We start from the raw sequence: 26,361 nt of genomic DNA on the forward strand, positions 1-26,361 counted from the left end.
CATTCACAGTAAGAAGGCAGGACACAGGATCCTAATACCATAAAGTTCAGTCATAATACTAAGAGTAAATATTCAGTTTAGCCATAATTAGTATGGACAAAATAGAATTTGTTCTCATCTAATGCACTCCAAACTTTAATTCGAAGCATAGCTACACAAGAGACAATGACCAAGACCAACCAGACATCACTTGGCTGAAGGGTATGTGTGGAGGCTTTAGAATGCTAGGTATGTTCGTCTTATTGATTATGCTGATTTTATTCTTTGAGGCCCAGCCTCCAAGAGTGTAGTAATAACACTTGTTATTACAATGCTCCATTGATGAACAGAGAAATATGGTACAAATCAAATCAAATTTCTTAGTACCATAATACTGTAGTAACAAAAATTCTGGGGAGTTTAATGAAAATTATTTCACTTCACTAAATAAATACAGCAAATTCTTCTGAGATCAGGAGAACTAATGCAGATAGGTTTCCTACTAAGTCATGTATTATGTTACTCTGGCATCCATCTCATCTTGGATAAGCCCAATTCGTGTTACAGCCCACCTTCCTCTCAGATGTTAATCTAGCAAAGCAATCACACTTGCTATGACTGGTCTGTGTCCGTGCATGCACTGAGTGGACAGTCAGTATGAGTAAGGATGACCAGGCAGTTTGCTTTGTCTCTCAAAATATAAAAACATCCAAGTTATAACTGCTTTTTCATAGGGTACACCAGTATGGGGTTTTATCGCTACCACTGGTTCTCATGAAACTTCCAGAATCTTTTAGACCATAACCACCTTACTTGTCTGTTGCTCCATCTATCCATCAGTCCAAATTTGACAGACGGACAGAATTCCTATTCACATAAATCTTGTTTCTTCAGAAAACTAGACAAAACCTTAAGTAGATATGTATCTAACAACTGAGAACACAAAACTGTAACATGATCTGATAAAATGAACTGCCTTCTTCTTCCCCACCCCAAGAAATTAGATGTGCTAAAAATAACGTTAGCTTACTTGGAAGTATGCATGATTGTGCCCTATGTTTTGAAGAACGGCTTTCTTACAAGTAGATAAACCCATTGGACTATGATTGAAGGGTATCCTTTGTTCCAAAAACTGAACTTTAGTAGTACCAAGCTATAAAAAGGAAGAGAAAATAAGCAAAATAAATAACATATTACTGACTACAAATAAATTTTTCAGCCTAATTTTCTTTTCATTACGTAATGACCTAACATACTTCTGGAAATGCATAAATTAGAAGTATTCAAACAGACAAACACCATTTAAGTGTGAGACAAGATTTACCCAATGTATTGAACTCATCTACATTCAAAGTGAGCAGATACAACCCCAGATATATTTTCTGAGCCAGCTTCAAGACAAACAAAAGTATTTTAATTGAATTTAAATTAACAGCACAAGCTCTGTCATTACTTTAATCCTAAATGTGTGATCAGAACAAGATACTTCAGAGATTTTAATAGCAGTAGAAATACTAATATTCTAATTTACACACATCCTGGTTTATATACTGGGAGGAATAAAAAAACTCAAAAAAAAAAAAAAACCAAACACCACTACAGTCTGTCTCCTTCACACTCCCTGCCGTGTAACATAGGATAACAAACGATGAACCTAAGGCGAATTTCATTGTTTAGAAGACTATCCAGAAGATTGCATTTCAAATTATCAAATACCATGTTCGAATAACAACACAAAATTATGTTACAGCCTGTTGTTACCCTGAAGCTCTGAAACATACACACACCTTGATTTTTATTGCCTTAATATATATCTGAAGAACTATCATACCACCTCTCAACCCTTTGTTTGGCTAAACTAAGTAAGCCAAGAAGAGCAGTTACTGCTTTATCTATAATGACCACTAGGTTGTGATGTCAAAAGAAGTGTAACATTGAGCAGCAAGAAAAAGGCAAATTGTCTTTGGCTTGCCTTCTCCAACATGTCTGTGGAGCAATATTCTTTGTTAAACATCTCAAATAAAGATATATGAAATTAAAGTATTTTTTTTAATACATGATAATAGAAATATATTTAAGAAATTACTTGTTAAATCTGCTATATGAATTGTTACCTTTGCCAAACATTTCAACTTAATTTTGTTTCCTTTACGCACACACAAGTTGAATTCTCCTGCTCTTGGAGAGTTGAACCCTGGATGCCAAACAACTTCACAGTCCAGATCTCTATAGGCCTCCACGAAGCCTAAACAAATTTGCAAAATGTACATGTTACAGCATACACATGTACAATTATCAAATTACATTGTATAATTAGAAATAACATAAGCACATTAAAGTGAAATTACCTTCTATTAGACAAGACTAAGCCTATATTCCAAAGGTGTTGAACAGTATGCTGAATTAAGTAAAATTAGTTTCTGAATTCTCATGACAATTGCATAATTTATTTATTAGGATCCTGCAGTTAAACACACTAAAAGTTCACTGGTATTCTCTAGCCATGAGCTACTCAAGTAGTCAAGGTTGAAAAAAGTAAAAGAACAGACTATTCTTCCTGTAAAATAACACCTTTGGATAAGACTATGCACATTTTCTCACTTGCAATTGATTCTAAACTCATCTCAGCAGAAATATATTTTCTCAAGAATCAGAGCACACCAAGCTCCTGATCCAGCCAGTTCTTGTTTCAATTGTACAATGCCAATTCAGTTAGCAGTTAGCTCTTTAATAATGGAGCTCAAACATACTCTGTCTGTCTGTCTGTCTTCTGAAAGATAGAACACTGTCTTTCAAAGGAAAGGTAAAATCTAATGTCTCGCACACTTCTAACAAATATTGATCGATCATGCAAGTGGAAACTAATCCCAGATTGAATTCCTTTTGTGTCACTCAGACTGTCTACATCAAATTTTTAACAGTTTCATTCATACAGTACTTTTGGAAAATTTCCTATCCTGATGAGCTGTATGATATTGCTCACTGCTATTAAATAGGTGCCTCACTTTTGAAATATAAGCAATCTGTGCTGAGAAAAATGGTCAGCGCTGCTTGCTGGACATAGAAACAACGAACTCCATTGAGTATGCATTCATGGTAGGGCTTATACAGGGAGTGCTGCTATAGTACTAATTAACACTCTAATCTGATGCTGCTTTTGGGATACACCGATATTGACCCAAATCTAACAAATATAGCTTATAGCATCAGCTGAATCTTTGTCTTAACATTATTGACATTTAAGATACATGCACACACACTGTACTTGCATACTATACCTTTGGCTGGTTGTACAGAAAATGCGATTCCTCTATGTGTATTTATAGGTTTCCAAGTAAATCCTGCAGGATGGTTTCTGGGATTGTATAGTGTGACAGTTGTTCTAAATTCTGTCCCTGCTAGGTAGCCAGGAGTAGGATTTAAGATCAGTTCCCTTGCAGACAGCTCAAGTTCAACAGACACAGCTTTTGCAACTACCAGCACATGCCCAGGGTGTTGGTTGTTTATTGTGTAAGTGAAAGATCTGTAACAAAAATATATATTTCTCAATATTTGTACGCATTATGTTGTAGTCAGAGTAATAGTTATGTGAAATGTAATAATTAGCAAGAAAATACTTAACAAAATAACTGAGTAAGAACACACAGTTAAAAGTGACAAGAGAAACCAAGTTGTAACTGTTTTGCAAACAGCTTAAATCATGTTAAAAGTGAAGATGATCCTAAAGGATGATCTACCTCATATAGTCATTTTAACAACGTTACTAAAGTGAGAATTCTGTTTGCATATGAGAAGGCTATAAAATGGTTTGCCTATACATTTACCCATGAGGTCCATCAAAAGGTCTGAGCATAGATGCAGTGATGCAACACTATGCCCAAAAGAGCACAGTATTTTCCATAAAATTTCTCCTAAAAAAACACTGTAATAATAAACTTTTTTCCCCTAATATACCTGTGGCTATTTGGGCTTTTGACAGAATAGTTTGGTTTTGGGGGGTTGGTTTTGCCATTTGCTTGTTTGTTTTAAACCCTAAGAAACATTACTATGCTAGCAAAATTTTGCAAAATAAAACTGCGTTAACTATTGCGATATCACCACAAATAAATGTACACCATTAACACCTATCAAAATTAGATTGCATTTAAACCAGACACATGATTTTCTTTATCATGCTACTGCAAAGAAAATATGTAAATCAATCCAAATGTAAGAAGTCTTACTTTTTAAACATTCCAAGAGTGTTTGTCTCAAATACAACTGGAATATGAGTCTTTGTAAGAGGAGGCACCACCTGAGACAATGGGCTCGTCTGCTGCAATTCATCAATTTCAATCTCAATTTGTATCCATATATGAACTAACAAGTTATTGATGATATGCAGTTTTCTGGCTGTTGTAGAATGCACACAAACCTCACCAAAATCTATAGTAGAAGGACCTGAAACACATAAGAAATCAAAACTTCAACATTAAAAACTAGAAGTTAATGTATGGAAGCATAACTACTAAAACATCACAATCAAAATGTTTTACTTCCTCAAATTACAGAATCAGTCAGCTAGAACAATCCTGTAGCAGAACAAATTCACATGAAAATTTGGAAGTAAATGCCATGCATGTTCTGTGAATGTTTTCAGTAGTACAATTCAAAAGCCAGTACCAACGTAATTCTTAATTCTGTTTGTGTTAGCCAGGTGTTAAAATAGGAAAAGTAATGTGCTAATTACTAAAAGCATTATTAATAATCATGAATATTTATTTTTATTAATCAGATATTTAAGTGGCCAGATAACCGGCAATTCACTGAAAATTTGTATACCTAACCTGTTTATTTGCTCCCTGATGTGTGACCATTTGTTTTAATAATGCATGTAGTTTGATGGTGACAGAACTATCTCACTACTATATTTATTGTTATCACCAGTTTTTATGGTGGTCTGCAAACCTTAGTGCTCATGGCACTAATCCAGCACCTTACAAAACTCTAAGTATTCTTTGTATTAATATGTTTCTGTTATTCTACTTTTCCTGAAGTGTATCAGCATACACATCTACACTATTCAAGTTCTGGATTCACTGAATTTTTTTTTAAAAAAAGCCCCAAAAGTATTGAAAATTTTCACTTTGTTGCTAAATAATTTTACTGAAGAAAAGATGACCTTAAAATAGACCACTTTTAGTACCAAGTGTTCATAATATAATTGATAAGTTCCTACCAGACTTTCAAGGTGTTACTTCTAAGCACAGAGCCTTCCACTGAAATTATTTTGAAGGAAGATTCTGAAGTTGTTTTACTTTTGGGGGTAGCACTTTTCACTGTTAATTCCTGGAAACATCCTGAACACTCCCATGAACCTTGATGATATTAATGTTATTCAAGATACTATCCAATAACAAGGCATAAGGATATGAGCAATACTCCTATGCTGTATTGATTTCTCTATACTAGGCTGTAGTTTGAGCAGTCTTTAAAGGAAGCTCTCCTTTAAAATGTTCATATCTAATCATACCTCAGTACTTTCTGAGGAATACAAATTTTTAGTTTAACACTACTGTACTGATCAAGTTGCCACCAAATTAAGCTATTTTCTATTTAAGGTGAAGTACTATGAACATAAATTGTGTTACTATAATTAAGTGCTTTTATACCTATATGTATTTAGTAACCAAATTAAAAAATCTTACCAATGAGTATTTGATGAAGTTGCTTTGATGTCAAAGTTAGATTACAATCTTCCTTCTCTTGGGTAGAAGATGGCACAGCACTAAGCCCATTCCAAATCTGTTATAAGCACAAGACCTCTTCTCAGTGCAGATCAAGATTCTTATGCTTTTTTATATGGTAATCACATTATGCTTGCATTACTACTCAAGTATTTAACTTACTTCTTTAATTGAAGATTTAGAACCTATTGCTGCCAATTTTTTACTCGTTAATAGGCAATTCTCATCTGAAGGAAGCATTTTAAACTGTAGCTTCTCCTTGTGAAGATCTGTGATTGAAATTCTTGGTGACACAAGCCCTTCAGCTGGTTTGAGGCCTATGTTCACAGAATTATTGTATTTATGAAACTGCCTATAAGGGAGGGGAAAAACATAATATGGAAGTCTAGAAGTTTCAGTATTCAATGTTCTACACATTAAACTACTTTATGTCTAAATATAACAAATAATACTTTAAGTAGGAATATTTCATTATAATAAGTGCTCAAGTCTGGAAAATGCTTTGAAAAGTCTTTTATTGTATTGTTTAGGCAAGGATTAACATGTGTCACACATTTGTGGCAAGTGCTTAACTAAATATGGTGCAAGCATTATGGCTATCAAAATATAAATACTATATCATGTCTCAAATGCCTCTTAAAGAACAATTAAGTTGTGAAGTAAAGTGCTTAAAAGTCAGCAAATGGAAAGACTACAAAGGATCCTTCAATTGTATATGCCTGGACTACTAATTTCCAAAGCAATTAGCCTTTCTTGGTCGAAGTTCAACTCCAGTCAATCAATTTCACCTGAAACCAAGTGATTTGAAACTTCCAGAGATCTTGCACAGATGTTTCATACCAAGTATTCAGAAAATTATTACTATGTTTGATAGAAGCAGTGAAATTCATCTGATAACTGTGAAATTTTCCTTTCTTTTCTTGCTCCTCATGCCACATGCCTTGAATATATCTTGAACATATGTGTTATGGTCATATAAACAGCAGTTCATTCACTACGCAACAATTCTTTTTAAGAAAACCGTACATAATGTGCATGCATAAACTAAATACAGCTCTGCAGGATTTAATCATGACATATATAAAGAGAGCGAGGTAATTTGAGATTACAAGAATAAGGCATTGGCATTACTAATTTTCAAATAATGGATCTTGTAAACTTAACACTCTTAAGGTATTACTTCTCTTGTTTTAGAGGCTTTACAGGTTTATTGGGTTTTTTTAATAAAACTTGGAAAAGTAGAAGACCTGTCAGTTCTGCTTTTCCATGATTTTGTTCTACAGCATGCCAATCAACCACACAGATTAACGAAGCGCGAATTTACTATAAGGCTAGAAGATGACCACAATCCTTTAATCTTATCTGCTTCATTCCACAAATTATATCATAATTTATGCACTGAATCCATCAATTGGGTGAGCTAGACATAATAGTTGGAAACATGTACCATTTATTATAAAAAAAAAAGAAAAGGAAATCCAACATAATAAATGTTTTGGTTTTCCTACGAACTGTAACCAATTATTATTAAAACTTGGCATCTTATTTTAAGTTCCATGCCTCTGTCCCTACATTTTACCCAAGAAGTGACCTCTCAGTGTCTAAACGAACATTTGCACAAAATGGGTTTTGAATGCATTATAAATGAAGATCCCAAGACCATAAGCATTTCAGCATAGCACAAATTTAGGTGTATGTCTGGTGTCACTAAGTTAATTCAGCATGTATATACAAATATTATTAATATGAGCCTAAAGTATTTACTTATCCTTTTTAAACAAAGTCTTACCTAGCAGCATCTTTCTGTAAACAACACTGTCTTAAACTAGAAATGAAGTCCGCATAGTATTCCTTATGTGCTTCTTTTGACAGTCGTTCATCGTCAGTAAAAGAAAATTCTGGATCTATATAATTATATCTCTCGGTCTTCGTGAAAATAGTCCTAAATATTTAAAGAGAATTGTAGTTTCACTACATATGTAAAATTAATCTGAGTCTTGTTAGAAAAAATAATATTGATTTTGCTACATACATATTTCATTGCAAACATTATTTTTATCACAGCTGATTATTAATATTTGACCTTGTAAAGGCAACTATAAAAATGAAATATTGAAACTGTAATAGCTAGATTTGTAGTTTCACATAAGAAAAGCAACTCAAGAAATTTATGTGCAAGAGGCTCAAGATTAAGTAGAATGTTATGAATTTAAAAGAACTTTCACCTTAAAAAAAAAAAAAACCTGTCATATACAAATGTGTGGTTTCAGTATTATATTTGTATAATTTTTACCTGTACTTTTTATTCCGTTCACTAGGCCTAATGCTGGCTGCACGGTCATTAGGAAAAGCTATAAGTGCATCATCCTTACAATTCCTGTTTATCCGGTGAGTATGAACTTGTGTTTGGGTTGATTTAAGTATTGCCACAGGTGCTGTATCCATGCACTGTCCTGTGCCATCAACTACAAATTGCCCAGTTGCATTGGAAATCATTGGTGTTATACCTTAAAATGCAAATAAAACACGTTACATACACTTACATTAACACTTTCTAAATAAAATGCAAAGTATTAGAAAAATATTTCTTAATTTATACTGGTCCACCCAGCAACTCAACAATCAGTCACTCATCCCCTTTTCCTCAGACAAGAGGAAGAAGGTGTTCAGACCATACTAGCAGGCATTCACCTTCCCTGGCCTAGATTGTAGACAAACACGAGAGCACAAACTACTACTATTAATACTATGTCTGGCTGTGATGTTTTGTCCTGCATGTGCACATAACCAAACACATCAAGCTGCCTCTGTCACAACACTGTCTGTGGTGTCCTAAAGCTTGTCTTAAGGGCTGCAAACACAAACATGACTTTTGAGAAAGAACTCCCAAGAGAGATTAGATCCTTTTCACTGAAGTTTTATAAAACCACATATACATTAAAGTTAAAAATTACGACAGAAACTAGGCCATGTGTTTGCTCACCTCTCCTACATAAACTGACACATGTTTAAAAGAGCACTATAAATAAATACATATATCAATTCTTCAACTGCACCTTCCTCCCTCACTGGCAAAAATATTGATACATTAAACTAAACATATTGGTTTTACCCTCTTTACCCTTGCTTTAATCTCTAAGGGTTACAAAAAAAACCCTACTTTCCATCCTTCAAACTGCAGGAGTGATTACAGCTTCCACTGCCCAGGCAGGCTCATTTTGTGAGAAGCTTCATCCCAGTCTCTTCCCCCCTCCACTGAATGCAGAGAGACAAGGACAGGTACTCAGCCAGAGACTGGGAGAACAGGAAGATAGAGAATTCATCTATATAAGGACCTGAAAAAAATTAATTTCCTTCCACACTTCAATGAAGCTTAAAAAAAAAAGCACAGATGCCAGTGGCCTATAGAGTACAGATACCCCCTCATAACCTATTTATAAACTTGCAAATAGGAGCAGAATGGAGACATTAATAAAGCAAATGGTAAACAAGAGCATTTAGAAAAGCTGATAGATCTTGAATACCACATTAAATCTTTGATCTACAGAAACATATGTTAATTGTGGTTTTGAAGTAGGAAAAATGCAGTTCTGGATTTTTGGTTTTAAAATCCATTGACAGGCTGAGTCAAATCTACTGTAAAGTGGTTGTTCATGAGACACAGAAGGAACATGAGGAACAAATTAGAGATTAATTATTGCATATCCTGGAAGATTATTTATGCTGGCATAGGCTTCATAGGATGAGAAGACTCAAAGGACATGGGTCAGGTATTTGCCAGCAAATTCATCCGGAAGTATTTACTTTTAATCAATAAAGAATACCCCGTTATCTTTCCTGACTTTTTTCTGTACTTTACAGATCTCTCTAGTTAGAACTGAAACATTAGCACTTTGGAATGCCATTGCTGTCAAAAACTGAAGCTTTTATTTTCTGATTTATAAAAGCTAAATAATCATACAACAAAAATTTATGCTTTAATAGTTAACTTTTAGTTAAAATATGAGGGAGGGTTTACCATTATTTTAGCCATTGTTTTTTACTCCTATGAGTATATGTCATACAATTGAGCATTCCCTCGACAGTCAAAGAGATATTAATTTTTAAAAAACAAACAAATTATAGTAAAAAAATATCTTTGAAATGTTAAAAGTGTACTTTTAAAACACTTTATCGCTTTTCATTTATGTTTTTAGCATCTTACCAGGATTAATTTTGAATAGGATGTTTTTTCGTTTAGATTTGCACACACCAATAAAGCTTAAATATATTCGGTGAAAGGATTTTGTCTTCAAGGCTTGTAAATTATTTTTCTCTAGTCTTATACCAATAATATCAACAACTTGCTTCACTTTAAATGTTCCTATTTGATGCGGAGAAAATGAAAATATCACATCCTATAAAAGAAAAGTCATTATAAGACATACAAAGCAGAAAAGCAAAAAGACTTTTTGTTTTGTGTCATTATCTGTTTACCTGTGTCACTTCTCTCCACGTGTACTTCTAAGATAGGTGTTCAAAACTGGGCTTTTAGAATATGTCAGCTGCCACAGGTAAATTGGCAATATATAGAAACATAAAACTGGTACACAGTGGAACACCGCAAAGTCTCACCTGCTCATTTCTGGCACAAATGGTTCCCTCTTGTGCCCTGAGTTACAGTTTTGTCAAATTATAAATGTCTCTATATTTGATTTAAATATGGAAAAGTTTCTTCCATTAAAAGAAATGTTGTGTTACCCGAGAGTACTTGCAATTTAATGAAATAAAAGAAAAGGATCTTGCAAAAGTTTGAATATAAATCAGTCTTCTCAAGTCAGTAAAATATAAAAAATTCAAAGCCAGGAAAAACATGGGTAAAGTTTCTTTAGTACTATAATTATTTTTTCCAAATTTAAATAATACTTGTTGCTTGTGTACAGGAAAGAGCATTAGAAGATTCTACATAGGGAGAAAATATTAAACATCAGGGCTAGTGAAACTGAGTTATTCTGATTTACCTTAGAGAAACTCCACTGCTAACCACTGCAAAGTAATCTGCATGTCTACATAAACTGAAAGAAACAGGTAATTACCTTTGCAGATCTTTCTTTAATTTTCCCTTTCTCAGGAGAAATATTGAAGTGAGCAGTCTTGCGGAAGCTGAATGTTACTGGAAGGGACTCAGATTCATTTCTGAGTGTGCACAGAACTTGTGCTTGTTCACCAAAAAAACAGTCCATAAACTTAATAAGTGGTCCTGGATTAACAGTTAACATGACAGGAAGTCCAGAACCTGTCAAAGCTAACTCCGTGTGATGAGGATGATTTGCTGCATTAGACAAACACAACAAACAAACAAACCTATTAGTTTACAAACAGAAAAAAAAAAAAAAATCATACTGTGGTTGTATTGTTGCAAAAACAAAATAATACCATAATACAATATGATTTATAATCCAATTTTCTCCAAACACAGACATGCTTATTTATAATAGCTGTTAGATAATGTATTCCCTCATTAAGGAAGTTGAAGGTGATCAAATATTCACTTGAAAATGTGCAAAACTGCTATACCAAAGTGCTTGTGACTTGCAAATGGCTGGGTTTTTTAATGTTCTCCAAATATTTACATTTATCATTAAGTTCAAGGTGTTCACTACCAGCAGGTGTACTCATGGCATGTACATTTCCCTCCTTTTTTCTGTTCACTATTCAAAGAGTTCTTGCTGCCAAATCATTAAAGATATAAAGATATAAGTTACAATAATGTATTTGTATTGATATAAATAAACACAGGTTTCCCACAAAAGGGCTAAGGTGAGAGAGAGAGAAATAAATAACAGCTCCAAGTTTTATCATTTATATACATTTCCAATAACATACTTGTGACTGCTGTGGTACCATCACTGAGGGTCTGCAGATAGCCATCTTTATTCTCAACAGCTTCAAATCTCAGAAACAACACATAATCTTGTTTCCTGGGTGAGTCACTCACTCCAAAGTTCCTATCAAGTTTTCTGTAAGAGTCACAATCTCTAATTACAAGACAGGCAAAAGAACAAACCACTGAACCCCAACCCACACAAAAATGAAGCCTTATTTTTCATCATCCAGTCTGGCTTCTTTGCTGTTGGTTGCAGCTTGAACAAATTATCTTTATACTTCCCATCAGAAAATGGAATAGTAACAAATTTATGCTCAACAATATCTGTATGCTTATTATACTGGTCATTTGGTATGTTTTGCAGTCTACAACAGTTTTCTAAACTAACACTACATGCATAGTAATCCCTTGTAATTAGAGTTTTAGTAAGGGAAAATGGCAGGAGCGCATTTTCTTTTTGTTTTCCTTACCCAAAGAATAAATGTTTCCTTATGCTTACATTTTCTTAATGGAATGAGAGCTCTCCAAAACACTTAAGTCTCTTGGTGATCAAATATATATATTCTTCCATAATGCTGCACATAAACTATATCTTTATTAAATAAATCTGCAGTCATTAAAAAGGCACTTAATTTGATACTGTAGCACTCAACCATCTTTAGGAATTCAACATATTTAAAAAGAACTGCAATTAGTTCCCTTGGCAAAATCTAATAAAATTATTGTTCTCACAAAACACGCTTAACCAATTCTTGGTTCAAATACATCCTTAATATATTATAAAATAATTCACAGATAATCAATTCAGACTTTGCTTTCTCATTTATAGTATCATGCCAAGCAATTTCTTTTAACACGTAAATACGTAAAAAGTCATTAGGAAAAAAAATTAGTGGACACATAAACTAAAAATTATTTTCTAACACAGCTCTTCACAGAATAATTTAGACTAATCAACTTGTGTCTGTGTGTCTAATTTGGACTACTCACTCACTTCGGACTAAAGCACAATGTAACCAAAGATTTCTCATAAGGTAGCAAGGCTCCTTGATTGGGAATGCACAAGATCAAGGTGGAAACATCTAAATCTCTTGTTCCGTTTTTGAGGCTTAAGTCTTGTAAAACAGCATCTGCACTTCCCTCAAGATCTGTCCCCTAAAAAACAGTCAAAATGTGGAATAGGTCAGCTTGTTCTGCTTCCCTCCCTTTTTTTTCCTACACATACATTTTCATACCTCTCACAAGTAGAAAGACATAATGTAAGTAATAGAACTGACAGTTACATATCACATGGATAATTAACCAATTTTAAAATTTAAATTTCATGTCAATGTTTTGAATTTCTTTTTTTAAAGATGATACTCACTCAGATGAATTTATTATCTGAGAAAAAAAAAAAAAGTGAAACTACAACTCTAACAAAATTATAAGAAATCCAGTAGATCAAGCAAAGCCACTAAAAAAAAACCCCCTAAAAAAAAAAACAAAAAAAAAAATAAGGGAATGTACTTAACATTGTTAAGATGTCACATAATGAAACAGAAATATCTGAAAAACTTAATTCCAAACTTCAATTATAGTAAAAAAATAGTTGGATGGACAGAAGTTTCCGAAAGGCTATAGGTCAGGAAATAGCATCACCTATAAAACTACTAGAAAATGAACAAGGAGTCACAAAAATTGCAAAAGCAGAAATGAAAACAAGTTTTCAACTAAAATTAAAAACAGAACTGTTTCTTACCATCTCTCCTCCAACGGCATTGTCTTCCAGTACTGCTACCCAGTCCATGCGCTCAGGACTTTCATTGTATAAAAATATTTGTTCAGTCTTTGAAGACCCATAGTAAACTGGTCCAAAGTTAATGCATTCCAATACATTTCCACAAGAGACTCCTAAGACTTTAAGAATTTGTTCAACCACAACAGCTTTGATCCATACTTCAGCACAGTCACGACCTTGCAAATTCACTCTGTCAGTAAGAGTAGCAAGCAGCAATAGGTAATGCAGAAAAGTGTTAGAAATAATTAGTTTAGTTTATATTAGAACCCATACCAAACTGAATCTAATCAAAGTATTTAAATCAATGGCTGTCCATAGATCAACTAAGCAGGGGGGAGGGGGGCGAAAAAGTGTACTTGACAATGTGATACCTAACAGAAATATTACCAGTCAGGAAAAATCTGGCATTATGTAGTGGAATTTTAAGGAGCTTTTTGAGTTTTTTCCCTTTTTTAATGCTTGAAACAATACAGCTTCTCAAAAGAATCAGAGATGTCCACAAAAAATACACTGCTCTTATTTCTGAGAATCTTTGTATCTATATACCAATTTTGGCATATACTTAGTAATGTTCTCTTAGGCAACTGGAGCTAGAATTTTATCTGAATAACCATAAAAGAAATACTGTTGTTTCTGCCTGAATGGTTCATCTTGATCATACCACAAAACATCAAAGGACTATATCAACAATGTACAAATATTTGTTAGTAGAATTCTCCTGGAACAAAACGTATTTGATCTTGTTGAAAAAAAATAATCAAATTTAGTAGTATAATTTGTTATTCTACAAGTATAAACTATCCTTTTGGAAAACAAACAAACAAACAACTTTGTTTTGAATAGCCACATATATAACTACACAAGGGATCTAGGAGGGGATCTCAAACTCTCTAAACATCTTCTTTCAACTTCTGAAGCATGATTATGGGATTTTACAAGATAGAAAAGAAATCTCAAAAAATATGAGCAGATTGCTCTGAAAATAATTTTATTACACATAGAAGCAAAATGCTTAGAGGACAAGGCAAATGGAAATAATCTGGATATTTTCATCAAAACTCTACTATTTCTCCAAGTCAAATTCCTGTCAAATACCCATTGTAATTCTTTCAATATTACACTATTTGTTTAAATACATATATCCACATATATCTATATACTTGTGTAAGGTTTGACAAGGAAAGAAATGCCAAATTCACTGAGAGAATTATGTAGAATTTAAGGCAGGGAAGGTGTGAAAGATGAAATCTGAGCTCTGTGTAGTTATGTTCTTTCTATTTACTACATAAACTGCAGGAGAGAGCAGCTCTTTCACCAAGATGGGGTGAAGAAAACAGTGGTGGTAGCCTGGACAGCAAAGGAAAGGCAGAAAGTATGATTGTAACCAAAAGGTTGAAACTCATTAACCAAAGAAAATATCACATGAAGGAGGATGTAACTGTGAGGCAAAATAAAGATACTGTCTCCACTGTCATTCCACTAGAATTTTCTTCCTTTCATTTCATGTCCTTTTCCAACATGCTACAAAAACCAGAAACAGGAAGAACTGAACTTCAAAGTCATATATCTTAATAATTTAAAAACAAACCAGGAATCATCCATCCACCCACCCCCGCTCCAAACAAACAAACAAACACACAAACACACACACACAAAAAAACCCACTCTCTATATCATATTATAAGAAAACAAGATATTGAAAAGTATTTTCCAGATTGGTAACCACTTCCAATTCTGGCACTTCCTAAAAAGGCTGTATTCACCAGTTGAAGAGAGACAAGGAAGACATTTAAAAATAGTCTATTCTTAAAAGAGTTAATGATTGCAAATACATTCCATCCATTCAAAATAAGATTCACCAAAGGACATCACAACATTTCTAAGACTCTTAAGACATATACAGCCAAAAAAAGAAGAATAGCAGAGTTAAAGAAGCTTTAAAAAAAAAAGTATGGAACACAGGATGTTTAGGAAGGAGAAAGATACAAAAGCTCTTGGTTAGTTGTATACTCAGAAATGTGCAAACATCCCATATCATTATAAATTATAAGAGATCTTCAATAACACAGCCAGGTACATAACTTATGCATCACTGTTCTGTGGAGATAATATAATCATCAAATTAATTTAATAAAAAAAATGAAGAAGACAGCAATTGACTCTTAGGAGTTTAACTTTTTTAAAATAAACATTCATAGCAAAGACTAGAATTAATAACAGACAAAAATGTAATTTATATAGCTGGACTATTTCAGTCATACACTCACTTTATGACTTCTTTGATGATTCTGGGTACATCTGTGCAGATATCCACTTTAACTTTCTGTATAGATTTCGGTTCTACCACTCCACTGGTAGGTTCTATGTAATGCAGAACAATCCCATCATATGATATTTTAAATGTGCCTAAAAGAAACAGAATAATAAACATAAAGTTACACAGCAAAGTCCCAGATTTATATTCACAAGTAGTACATTTTCCTATAGAAATGGGAAACACTGAGTTAATCCTTTCAAAACTATTTCTAACACAGAGTAGACCATTATTTCCAAGGTTTCTTTAAATATTACACCCTCATGTCCAATGCCACTTTGCAAGTTCTGATTGTAACAGAAAAGGTACTGACATTCCAAACAAAAGTGACTACATCCTAAAGTAGCTCTACAGTAACATTTTACAGTATATTTTACACACAGCCCTAGGCAGCTACTGTAGCCAAAAAGTTAAGTGCATATTGCAGGTAACAATAGTTTCCATTATTTGGTATGTTTATCACAGAAGAGAACAGTGAATATTTCCAGGCTACAAAATATTTTTTAAAGGTGAAAAAAATATTAGATGTGTATTTAACCACCAGCACATCTGTCATTGTCTCATAGATAACAAGAAATTGTTTCAAATGTGGTAGGAAAAATACAATCATAGAAACATAATATCATTTTGGTTGGAAGAGACCCTCAAGATCAAGTCCAACCATAACCTAACACTGGCACTAAACTATGTCCATAAGAACCTAATCTACGTGGCTTTTAAACACCTCCAGGGATGGTGACTCCATCAATTCCCTGAGCAGGCTGTTGTCACTGCTTGACAACCCTTTCCTTGAAGAAACGTTTCCTAACAACCAATCTAAACCTTCCCTGACACAACTTGAGGCCATTTCCTCTTGGCCTATCACTTGTTACTTGGGAGAAGAGACAAACACTCTCCATGCTACAACCTCCTTTCAGGTAGTTGTAGACAGCAATAAGGTGTCCCCTTCAGTCTCCTTCTCTCCAGGCTGAACAGCTCCAGTTCCCTCAGCTGCTCCTCATCAGACTTGTGCTCCAGACCCCTCATCAGCCTCATCACCCTCCTCTGAACTCTCTCCAGCACCTCAATGTCTTTCTTGTAGTGAGGGGCCCAAAACTGAACACAGGATTCAAGGTGGGGCCTCATGAGTGCTGAGTACAGGGGGACGATCACTGCCCTGGTCCTGTTGGCCACACTATTCCTGATACAAGTCAGGATGCTCTTGGCATTTTTGGCCACTAGGGCACACTGCTGGCTCATGTTCAGCCGTCCGTCAACCAACACCCCCAGGACCTCTTACGCCAGGACCAGCCACTCTTCCTCAAGCCTGCAGCGCTGCCTGGGGTTGTTGTGAACCAAGTGCAGGACATGGCAAAAATGCATTGCTTGGTCCCAAACAATAGATGATATCTGATATGAGATCAGAAGTAAAAAAAAAAAGGACTCATTTTGTGCCTGGGATGTCGGGTGAAAGGCAGTCCCTCAGTCACAGGCCAGCGTACAGCACTTCCTGCTGACACAGTTTAAATGCTGCCTGCTAGTGTGACCTGCTGTTATTATGATTTACAGACCCTACAGAAACAGATATTTGGCAGCTGCCCTCAATACATCCTTCACTAATCACTGCTTTCATTCTAATTATTTCCTATGTTCAATCCTGCAAAACTCTATCATGCAGCAGTTCATAACTAGAAACAGTTGCTATACAACATGAGAAATCCCACATTATGCAAATTAGTTGAAGATGCATAGGTAATGTAGGTTAACTCTTTATCTAATCATCAGTCCTCAAAGAAAAAAGTTACTATGTATAAGAGCTGATTATATAAAGTACATACTACATCTTTAAGTTGAGGTAGCTAGAAAAAAAAAAAATCCTTTGCTTTTTAGAAAAAAAAAAATTAAAAATCTGTTCCAACTAGAGTATCATTCGTTTTTGGGGTTTTTTTTTTTTATAATATTGCAACCCACCTCTGTGTTTCTAGCATCATGTATTTTATTTTGGTACAATATTACTTGTGGAAATCTATGAAGCAAATGTTCACACAACCTTGGCCTAATGCAAATAAAGATACTCTGTGATATAATAAACAGCTGTATAAGTGAGGAACAAAAAATCACTAAATGCCTTAAATTTATTGTTTCAAATTCAGCAGAGTTGCCACCCTACTTCTGGAGAAAGGTGCCTGCAACATTGTGCAGTGGAAAAGGTAGTTAAATGAGTTACTTTGATTATATAAGCATTCTTACACTCCATTCTCCATATTTCTTATATTCCTCGGAGTGGTTCCTCACAGAATTTGAAGGATGTGAATGCTTTAAAAGCTGTATGATTTCAAAAGCTATGACAGGAAGATAAACAACCCTTCATTAACTTCTGGTAATAAATATGGTTCAACTCCTACCCTATAGGACTTCAGCTCCGAAAGTACAGGAAACTTGTAGCTGTTTATTTCATAGACAGCTATTGGGATCACAGAATCACAAAGACAACAAAGCAAGAACAGACCTATTTTGCTACTATTTATGTTAGGAACAGTATCTTTCAGATGGGACTCAAAAGTAGAGAACTCCTAAAACTTGGCAAAGTTTTAAATTAATTTTTCTTCCCGAAGTGGAAACATAGTACTGAGTACAGAAGCAACGGGCCATTGACAGAACTTTTAGCTACACACAATCTGCATAACCAGAACTTCAGTTAATTTCTTCTTGGCCACTGAAGTGTTAACTTGAATAAAATTACATTTTCCAATAAAATAAAATATTTATATAATTTGATGTATACTCAATATTTACCTGAAGACGATCCACGGTTAGCAATCCTAATCTCTTTACTAATTATTCTACTGTTTGCAATCACTGAACCAAAATTAATCTCTGAGTCAATTTCCAGATTACAGCACCGAATTAATCTGCAGAGAAAATACATGGTTATATTTTGCTAAAATTTGAAAATACTTTTGCATTTTTTAAGAAAACTGACTAAGCACTCCAGTGAAAAAGTTCTCCTATCAATGTTTACGCACCTCACTTCAGCAGTATAGTATATATAGAGAAGATGTAAAAAAGATCTATCCAGCTGTTTACTTTAATGACTAATTACTATAACTTTAAAACAGTATAGCTTTAAACAAATAGTCAAAATGCAATATATACATTTCTATTTTATTTTAAACAAATTATTATAGTACAAAGAACTGTAATTAAAACTATCTTGAGTTAGTTGCATCACAAAATAAGTCAAAGTTAACATTCAACATATTTCATTATCAGCTGCCTTCAATAAAAGCAGAGGGAAAATGTGTGCAAATTTCAATTTAGAGTCTTCTTGTTTTATAGACACTTTATGTGGCTTCAATAAAGCTTATTATAACAGACAGAAGTGGATAATGACAGAAGTTATTTCTATTATTTAATCAAGAGTCTCAGCCAGCATGATGACATCGCTGTATTGGGTACTGTTTGGCCATAATGAAAAGATCAAACTTGCTTCAGGCAACTTGTATTTTAAAGGCCCCAGTTTCTAATACAATCACACTTCTGATCTCACATAAAACTGTGTTTGAAATAATTTGGAATTTTACATCAGCACAGCAGTCTGTCTCCTCTTAACCACAAATAGGAACATGCAGTAACAATTGCATCTCGTGATCTGCATTACATGCAGTGCAGAAGACTAGATGAAGAAGGAAGATGAATCTTCTTGGCTGAGCTAGATAGACCCTGCCCATATAATCTATTGCATAGGAGGGGTGAGGAGGAAGAGAGAAAGGTAGGGAGAAGAAAAAAAAAATGGACAAGCAAATGCAACAAAAGAAGTTGCTCTTGGGAATGTCAATATGCTGTTTAAAATTCTCTTTAAGAATTTATTGTAATTAAAAAAAAAAAAAAAATTATCTAGACCAGCAGGATATGGCAAAAGATCCCAACAAAACAATAAAACCCAGCAAACAGCTATCAAGTTTATGGGATTCATCTGTCCTAATTCAGGCATCTAAAAGGTGGACCTGTAAACAGAAGTTTGTTACTCTAGTTTCTCTTTATATAGAGAGGAGAGATAGGTACTCCACAGCAATTCCACCTCATCCTCAGATAATCACCTAGCCTAAGTCTGATAAACTATATTTAGCAGCTTACTTTTTTCAACCAATATATATGTTCTAAACAATACGTAAGACACATATCCATATATATACAAATAGGTACACATGATCACACACATATTAGGCAACATATATTTCACTATTATCCAGTTCTTCAAATATGAACTATTACTATAAAATCTTTTATGTAAGTGGCTCAGTAAGGGAGCAAGACATTAAGAGTGGATATTAACTTGTCTAATGCTGATACAGAATTGGAAATTACCAATGTGATTGTAACCAACTTAGAATAAAGTAAAAACAAAAACCCAGCCCCTCTCTAGGATCTTAGAGGGACATCACCCCAATTAAATTTTAACCCGTGTGCTGCTCTGAAAATAAAAATAAATAATTGTAAGGAAACCTACTATATGTTCACAGTGCAATTGACAGATTAATCACATAGACGTATGTGACATGTGTTAGTAAACTTTCCACAAGGTTAAGCTGCAAATAGTAATGGCAGCATATGAAATTTTGACCATCATACCCAAGCACAGGGATATCAACTATGTCATCTTCTATTAAAAGTTGTAATCTATCTTGAATATTTTCTTCACTCTCGGGATAATATTCCACAAAAGCTGTAACTTGAAGGCCAGACGCAACAGGTTTTTCTGGATTCTCCACAATCAACTTAAACTGTAATTTACAAAAAAAAATAAAAAAATAAAAAATAAAAAATAAAAAAAATCAGTTAAACAATTCTAGATTATAACACACATACATATGGTTCATTTTCAGAAGAATATGCAGATTGATTTAAAATTCACAACCAACTCTAAAATAGGCAGTATTTTAAAAAAATTCTCTTCCTATTAATTGTAAAAAGTCTGGACTTCAGTAAAACAGAAAGACAGAATGAATCCTAACCCATCAAATTACACAGAAGAGTTGGTTTAGCAAAATATCATTTCTAGTCTTTCCAAGAGAGCTCTAGCTTTTCCTACTGTTGCAATAAACCTTCTGAAACAACAAAAAATCAAGTCAGCTACTACTCAATGCAGAATCTTTCTAGTACCTAAGAAAGTAACAAGGATTAAGTATCAGTCCAAAGCAGCGCAAAAGCAGAGAGCATAAGAATTTGATCTAGGTTTGACTGACATTCAGCTGATGTTAACAGAAAGTCTCAGCGTACATTGAAAATCTGCTTGCAATTTCCTTGGCACTTCCATTTTTGGGGGTCAAATGAAATAGAAAAAATACAGATACAGCTGACGTATAGCACCTTTTTCCTCTCTCAAAAACTAGTTCTGTATTTCTTGTTGACTGTGAGCATCTGCTTGTATCCAACACCTCCTACACATCTTTCCTTGAACAGAAGACACAAATAACCTACTAGTATGTCATGGGAAATGCAGCAGCTCTCATGTTCCTAGGAAAGCCTCACAGCAAGGTCTAGAGCTTCTCTGGTGTTTCATTTTCCTTATAATTCACATCACCATATGCACAATACATGTCTGCTTTCTATGTCCAGTTTAATGAATGTTCTTTTCTGAAAGATAATCATCCCAGTATTCTTTACATTTTCTGTTCTAATTTATACTTGAGAGTGGCACACCTGTAGCTTACAACGTTTTGATTCTATTGTTTGAGCATCTTCTCCTACTTGTTTAAAATTTTTCTAGCAGTATTAACACTCAGCCAAAGAAAGTTTGTTATATAATATGCATCATGATTATGGACTTGTTTTTGAAAGAGTAGCCATGTTTTAATTTTGAAGTGTGTAAAATGTATGCCTTCTCTAAAGACAATGAAACAGCCATGCATATCCATTCTATACTGTACTAAGAGCTTTTAGTGAAACCTATGGAAAACTGCTTTGTGAGCTAAATTCCTTGACAGGCATTTCTTGGTGATGCACTATGACAGCTCAAGAAAGGTTATTTTTCAGCTCTTGCACTCCATGAATGCAATGTCTCAGAAAATGTACAGATGAGTCACACACGTCAAAGCCATGTAATCACAGATAGCAGCATAAGGTCTGGAAATGAGAAAGGGCAACACAACAGACCTTTCTGGAACTGAGCACATGAGTGGAATCTTATCATATTGGTCATCTCACACACAATAGCCTTAAAACAGCTGACAAAAGGCATGAGATACTCACAGAGGTAAAAACTCATAAATTATGATTGAGTAATCTTTTTCTTTTCTAAAATTGACTCTGCCTTTTCTAGAGCACATGAAAAATTGATGAAAACTAACGAAGGCAGAATAAGCACAGCCCTACTAAATTAAGCACTCGACAGTTTCCAACTTGTTCCTAAATTCTTCAGTTACAGCGCAAAAAAAAATAATAAAGCTGTCTACATCATACAAATTATCAAATTTTAGGGGGAATAAAATGCATGCACAGACTCGGCCACTCAAAAAGAAAGGCTGACTACTAGTTAAATTATCCAATTATACAAACTTCAATTGTCTGACAATCATTTTGATGACTACCCTGGAATATACTTACTCATAGTTTAAGTTGCTGCGAACACAAAGCAACATTAGCTTCTGTTCAATCCTTTCATCCTAATTTTGATGTAATTAATAGATAAAAAACTAGTTAGATGAAGGACCAATATAAATCTACTAATCACAACTGGGCTTTGCTGGGCCCACACAGGTTACAAGTCAACCACAAACTGGTTAGAATTGTAAAGGTGCATTTGGCTCTAAAAAGTCTGGCTAGGCAATGATTTTTCCAAAACCAATCAGATGCTATTAATAGTAGTCATGCCACCTTGAGAAAATATTGTAAAATCCTCTTTTCTGAGAAAGCTCTCCACAAGAAAGCACCACACGTGAACTATTCCTCTCAAAAAAATCTTAGAATACAATAGAGAAATGAGGCAATAGAGCTATCAATCAGCCCTGAGGAAATGCAAGAAAAAACAATTTCAAAAGTTGTGCCCTTCAGCTGATCTGGAACACTCACAAATTTGTTGTTCACACCATAACAAAGTGATCCATTTCTACATAACACTTCCTAAAATAACAAGAAACTCAGCTCCTTCGGGGATAAAATTTCTGGAAAGTGCAAAGTCAGCCAGCAAAACTGAACAGGATGTGTAACCAACAAGGTTAATATGATGTAGTAAGACATACAACTAAGCTAATTTACTTGTTTTGAAACTACAGATTTAACAAACAAGGAAGCTCTTTCAAATTGCTCACGACCTCAGGAAAACACACTGGAAATACTGGAGTTCATTTCATTCTGACTTAAAAGCTTCAAGTGAGCAGCCTCATTTGAAGGTCTATATGAGAATATTTTTCAAGTATCATAGAAATAACAGCTACATGTTCTCACAAGGAAACAATAAACCAGGATCCCTCCTTCAGAACTGTCACACAAGAAGCAATTAAGACAACTTTGGCCCTGAATATTGCCTTATTCTTTCCTGTTTATCCAGCTATTCAGCTATTTAAAATTAATTTCCAATTAACTGGCAAATTCCAGTGTTCAGTTTTGGGCCCCTCACTAAAAAAAAAAGACATTGAGGTGCTGGAGAGAGTTCAGAGAAGGGCAACAGGCTGGTGAGGGGTCCGGAGCACAAGTTTGATGAGGAGCAGCTGAGGGAACTGGGGCTGTTCAGCCTGGAGAAAAGGAGGCTGAGGGGAGACCTTATTGCTCTCTAGAACTACATGAAAGGAGGTTGTAGTGAGGTGGATGTCAGTTTCTTTTCCCAAGTAGCAAGTGACAGGACAAGAGGAAGTGGCCTCAAGTTGCACCAGGGGAGGTTTAGATTGGATATTAAGAAAAATTTCTTCACAGAAGGGGTTGTCAGGCATTGGAACAGGCTGCCCAGGGAAGTGGTGGAGTCACCACACCTGGAGGTGTTTAAAAAATGTGTAGATTAGGTTCCTAGGGACATAGTTTATTGGTAGATTTGACCGTGCTAACTTAACAGTTGAACTTGATGATATTAAAGGTCTTTTCCAATCAAAACAATTCTATGATTCTATAAGCTACTCAGGCATCCATGGTAGCATTTTCCATTTGCAGTGGCTCAAAGCAGACAAGCACTTACACCTGCCCAATCACCCTCTTCCACAGGACCTACCTGCCTGTCACACATTTCCTCTGGCCACGCTCTGTGCCTCAGGGAGAGCCTGGCAAGCACCAGGTGAGCGGGCTGTGGACCAGTTCCTCATGGCAATCCTGGGAGGATGCAGACCCGCAGGAGTGCCTCCACAAGGCGCTACGGTTATTCGTGCACGCTGGAGGGGTGCAAAGTGCTGTACAAACACAGAGCCGACAGCCGGCTTGCAGAGAGGCCCCGACGCCGTTACCCACCCCCGCCTGGGCCGGGGGGACAGACGCGCCTCGCCGCTTCCCCCCCGGCCGTCCCTCACCTGGGGCCGGCGCGGTGGCAGCAGCTGAAGACGACAGCTCTGCACCCGCCGGTTCTGGACGCTGAGCGCGGCGCGGTAGCAGCACCACGGCACCGCATCCCTGAAGCGCAGCTCGGCCGGGTTAATGCGCACCCCGGCCACATCCCGCCACCCGCCCACCATGGCCGCCACCGTCTCACCCGACCGGCCAGCGCGGCCTGGAAACAGTCGCTTAGCAACGGACGCAGGACGCTGATTGGAAGCAAAAGAGCGGCGCTTCCAAACTCACCAATCGAAAGAGGAGAGGCGGGGCAGAGGCGGGGCAGAGGCGGGGCAGAGGCGGGGCAGAGGCGGGGTAGAGGCGGGGCAGAGGCGGGGTAGGGGCGGGGCAGAGGCGGGGCGAGCGGTTCGGCGCAGGTAGAGGAGCTGGTGGGGTCTGGGTGTCCCCGAGCGCTTGGTGTCGTTGCCCAAAGGAGGGAAAATTTACCTCGAAACTTGGCCTTTCCTCGTGGTCTCTCCTTGTGGTCCCCCCAGGCGTGCAGCTTGAGCCTGCCCTGCTGCTCCCTCCGCACACTGCCGCCGGGGCAGGTGCAGGAAGCCCTGGTGGGCAGACTTCTTGGGGCAGGTGGAGGGTCACCAGATTGGGCAGGAGGTGGAAGGAAATGAAAACCCACATCTCTTTGGTATGGGTTTACCAGTTAAGAGATACCTCAGCCAATGCCCTGCCGTGGGCTTGTCCAGCATGGTCGCTGTTGTCCACCTGAGGTGTTTTTCTGCTACAAGTCCATCTCTAATAAAAGCCTGGGACAGTGAAGGGCCATGTAAACATGGATGTTCCTCCCGCCCTGGATTTCTCAAAGTAAAGATGGATTCAACTGAAATAAAATGGCCCAATTTCTCTCTTGGGCATGCATGTTCATCACAGCCATGGCCTACATAGAACCAGGTAGGGCTCCTGTTTGTGCACAGAAAGCTCTGCGTCTGCAGTACAAGTGCCTACACTAATAATTCATTGTATGCATTTACTGAGCAGTGAAAGATGTGCTCCTGTTCTGTATCCGTTTGCCATCCTGTGTAGTAATTTAAGTGGTAAAATGAAGTTGACAAGAATCCAGCACTTAGGCAGACTTGGAGGTAGATAATGGGGCATGTTGTGCTTTGCTTCAGTGCACCAGGAGCAAGGAGGGAGCAGCACGCACAGCATGCACACAGAACCTCAAACATCAGTTTTGGTTAACCCAAAGTGTTTTGCCTTGGATTACTTCATTCCCTGAAAGTGTGCAAGGATTCAAATTATTTATATTTTAAAAGCCAAATGTATGAAGCTGCAAACAGGGATTGCACAGATCAGGAGAACTACAAAGTACAAAAAGTGCAAAAAGCCTATTTTTAATGGGCCAAGAAACCTAGAGAGAACAAGAAGAGAGAGCCTTTGTTTCTGTTTTTGAGGAAGGACACTAACAGGTCTTTTTGTCCCTCTTAAAACTTTAAGTGATAGCTACCCATCTGTAGATTACTGAAGAATGAGCAAGAATACAACATTGTAATCACTAAGGGTAAAGGCATCTGAGAAGAGTACTTTGGGGAAACTACTTGAATCTGTTTTATGGTAACATGATTGCATTTAACTCACGAACACAAAAAATTACCTTATCATAGAACTAAACTCCCTCTGCTTTTTCACTAGAGAGAGAATGGAGAACACTCCTACATAGTTTCTCTGATCCTTGAATGAACTCTCGAGTAATGTCAAGGGACACAAGATCAGACATAAGAAATATCAGATCCAAAGAAAGAGACTTTGAGACTTTATACAGACAACATGATAATGCCAAAAAGTGAGAAGCTCATCAGTTTATCTTACTTCAGGTTATACCTCAGTTTCCATATTCAAGTAGCATGAAAATGTTCTGTCTTTCTGATCACATATTCTGATACTTGAGAATAATCAAATTCAAAAGCGAACAACTAACTAGTTTAGACAAAGTGTCGAATATGTCACTTGTTCTATACTATTACACAGCTAAGTAGTCAGACATAAAATTTTATATTTTTCATTTCACAGTATCACAGTATCACAGTATGTTTGGGATTGGAAGGGACCTCAAAAGATCATCTAGTCCAATCCCCCTGCTGGAGCAGGAACGCCTACATGAGGTCGCACAGGAACATGTCCAGGTGGGTTTTGAATGTCTCCAGAGAAGGAGACTCCACAACGCCCCTGGGCAGCCTGTTCCAGTGCTCTG

At 36.1% G+C, this 26,361-nt stretch overlaps 1 protein-coding gene across 1 annotated transcript in view; it reads right to left on the reverse strand.

The window, feature by feature from the left end:
- CFAP47 (cilia and flagella associated protein 47) overlaps positions 1 to 24,298 on the reverse strand; it is a gene marked incomplete at both ends in the record, with an annotated part of 301,064 nt that extends 276,766 nt beyond the window's left edge. Inside the window, 17 exons of the mRNA XM_080353150.1 lie at positions 1,010 to 1,132; positions 2,094 to 2,224; positions 3,258 to 3,502; positions 4,203 to 4,419; positions 5,667 to 5,763; positions 5,868 to 6,057; positions 7,495 to 7,647; positions 7,999 to 8,212; positions 9,910 to 10,102; positions 10,781 to 11,016; positions 11,571 to 11,704; positions 12,566 to 12,726; positions 13,313 to 13,541; positions 15,619 to 15,757; positions 18,441 to 18,556; positions 20,166 to 20,428; positions 24,137 to 24,298. Of these exons, the coding sequence (XP_080209276.1) occupies positions 1,010 to 1,132; positions 2,094 to 2,224; positions 3,258 to 3,502; positions 4,203 to 4,419; positions 5,667 to 5,763; positions 5,868 to 6,057; positions 7,495 to 7,647; positions 7,999 to 8,212; positions 9,910 to 10,102; positions 10,781 to 11,016; positions 11,571 to 11,704; positions 12,566 to 12,726; positions 13,313 to 13,541; positions 15,619 to 15,757; positions 18,441 to 18,556; positions 20,166 to 20,428; positions 24,137 to 24,298 (3,003 nt within the window). The remainder of the gene's footprint in view (positions 1 to 1,009; positions 1,133 to 2,093; positions 2,225 to 3,257; positions 3,503 to 4,202; positions 4,420 to 5,666; positions 5,764 to 5,867; positions 6,058 to 7,494; positions 7,648 to 7,998; positions 8,213 to 9,909; positions 10,103 to 10,780; positions 11,017 to 11,570; positions 11,705 to 12,565; positions 12,727 to 13,312; positions 13,542 to 15,618; positions 15,758 to 18,440; positions 18,557 to 20,165; positions 20,429 to 24,136) is intronic.
- Positions 24,299 to 26,361: the final 2,063 nt, after the last annotated feature.

Source organism: Nesoenas mayeri (assembly GCF_963082525.1).
Source record: "Nesoenas mayeri genome assembly, chromosome: 1".
In the NCBI taxonomy this organism is placed as follows: Eukaryota; Metazoa; Chordata; class Aves; order Columbiformes; family Columbidae; genus Nesoenas; species Nesoenas mayeri.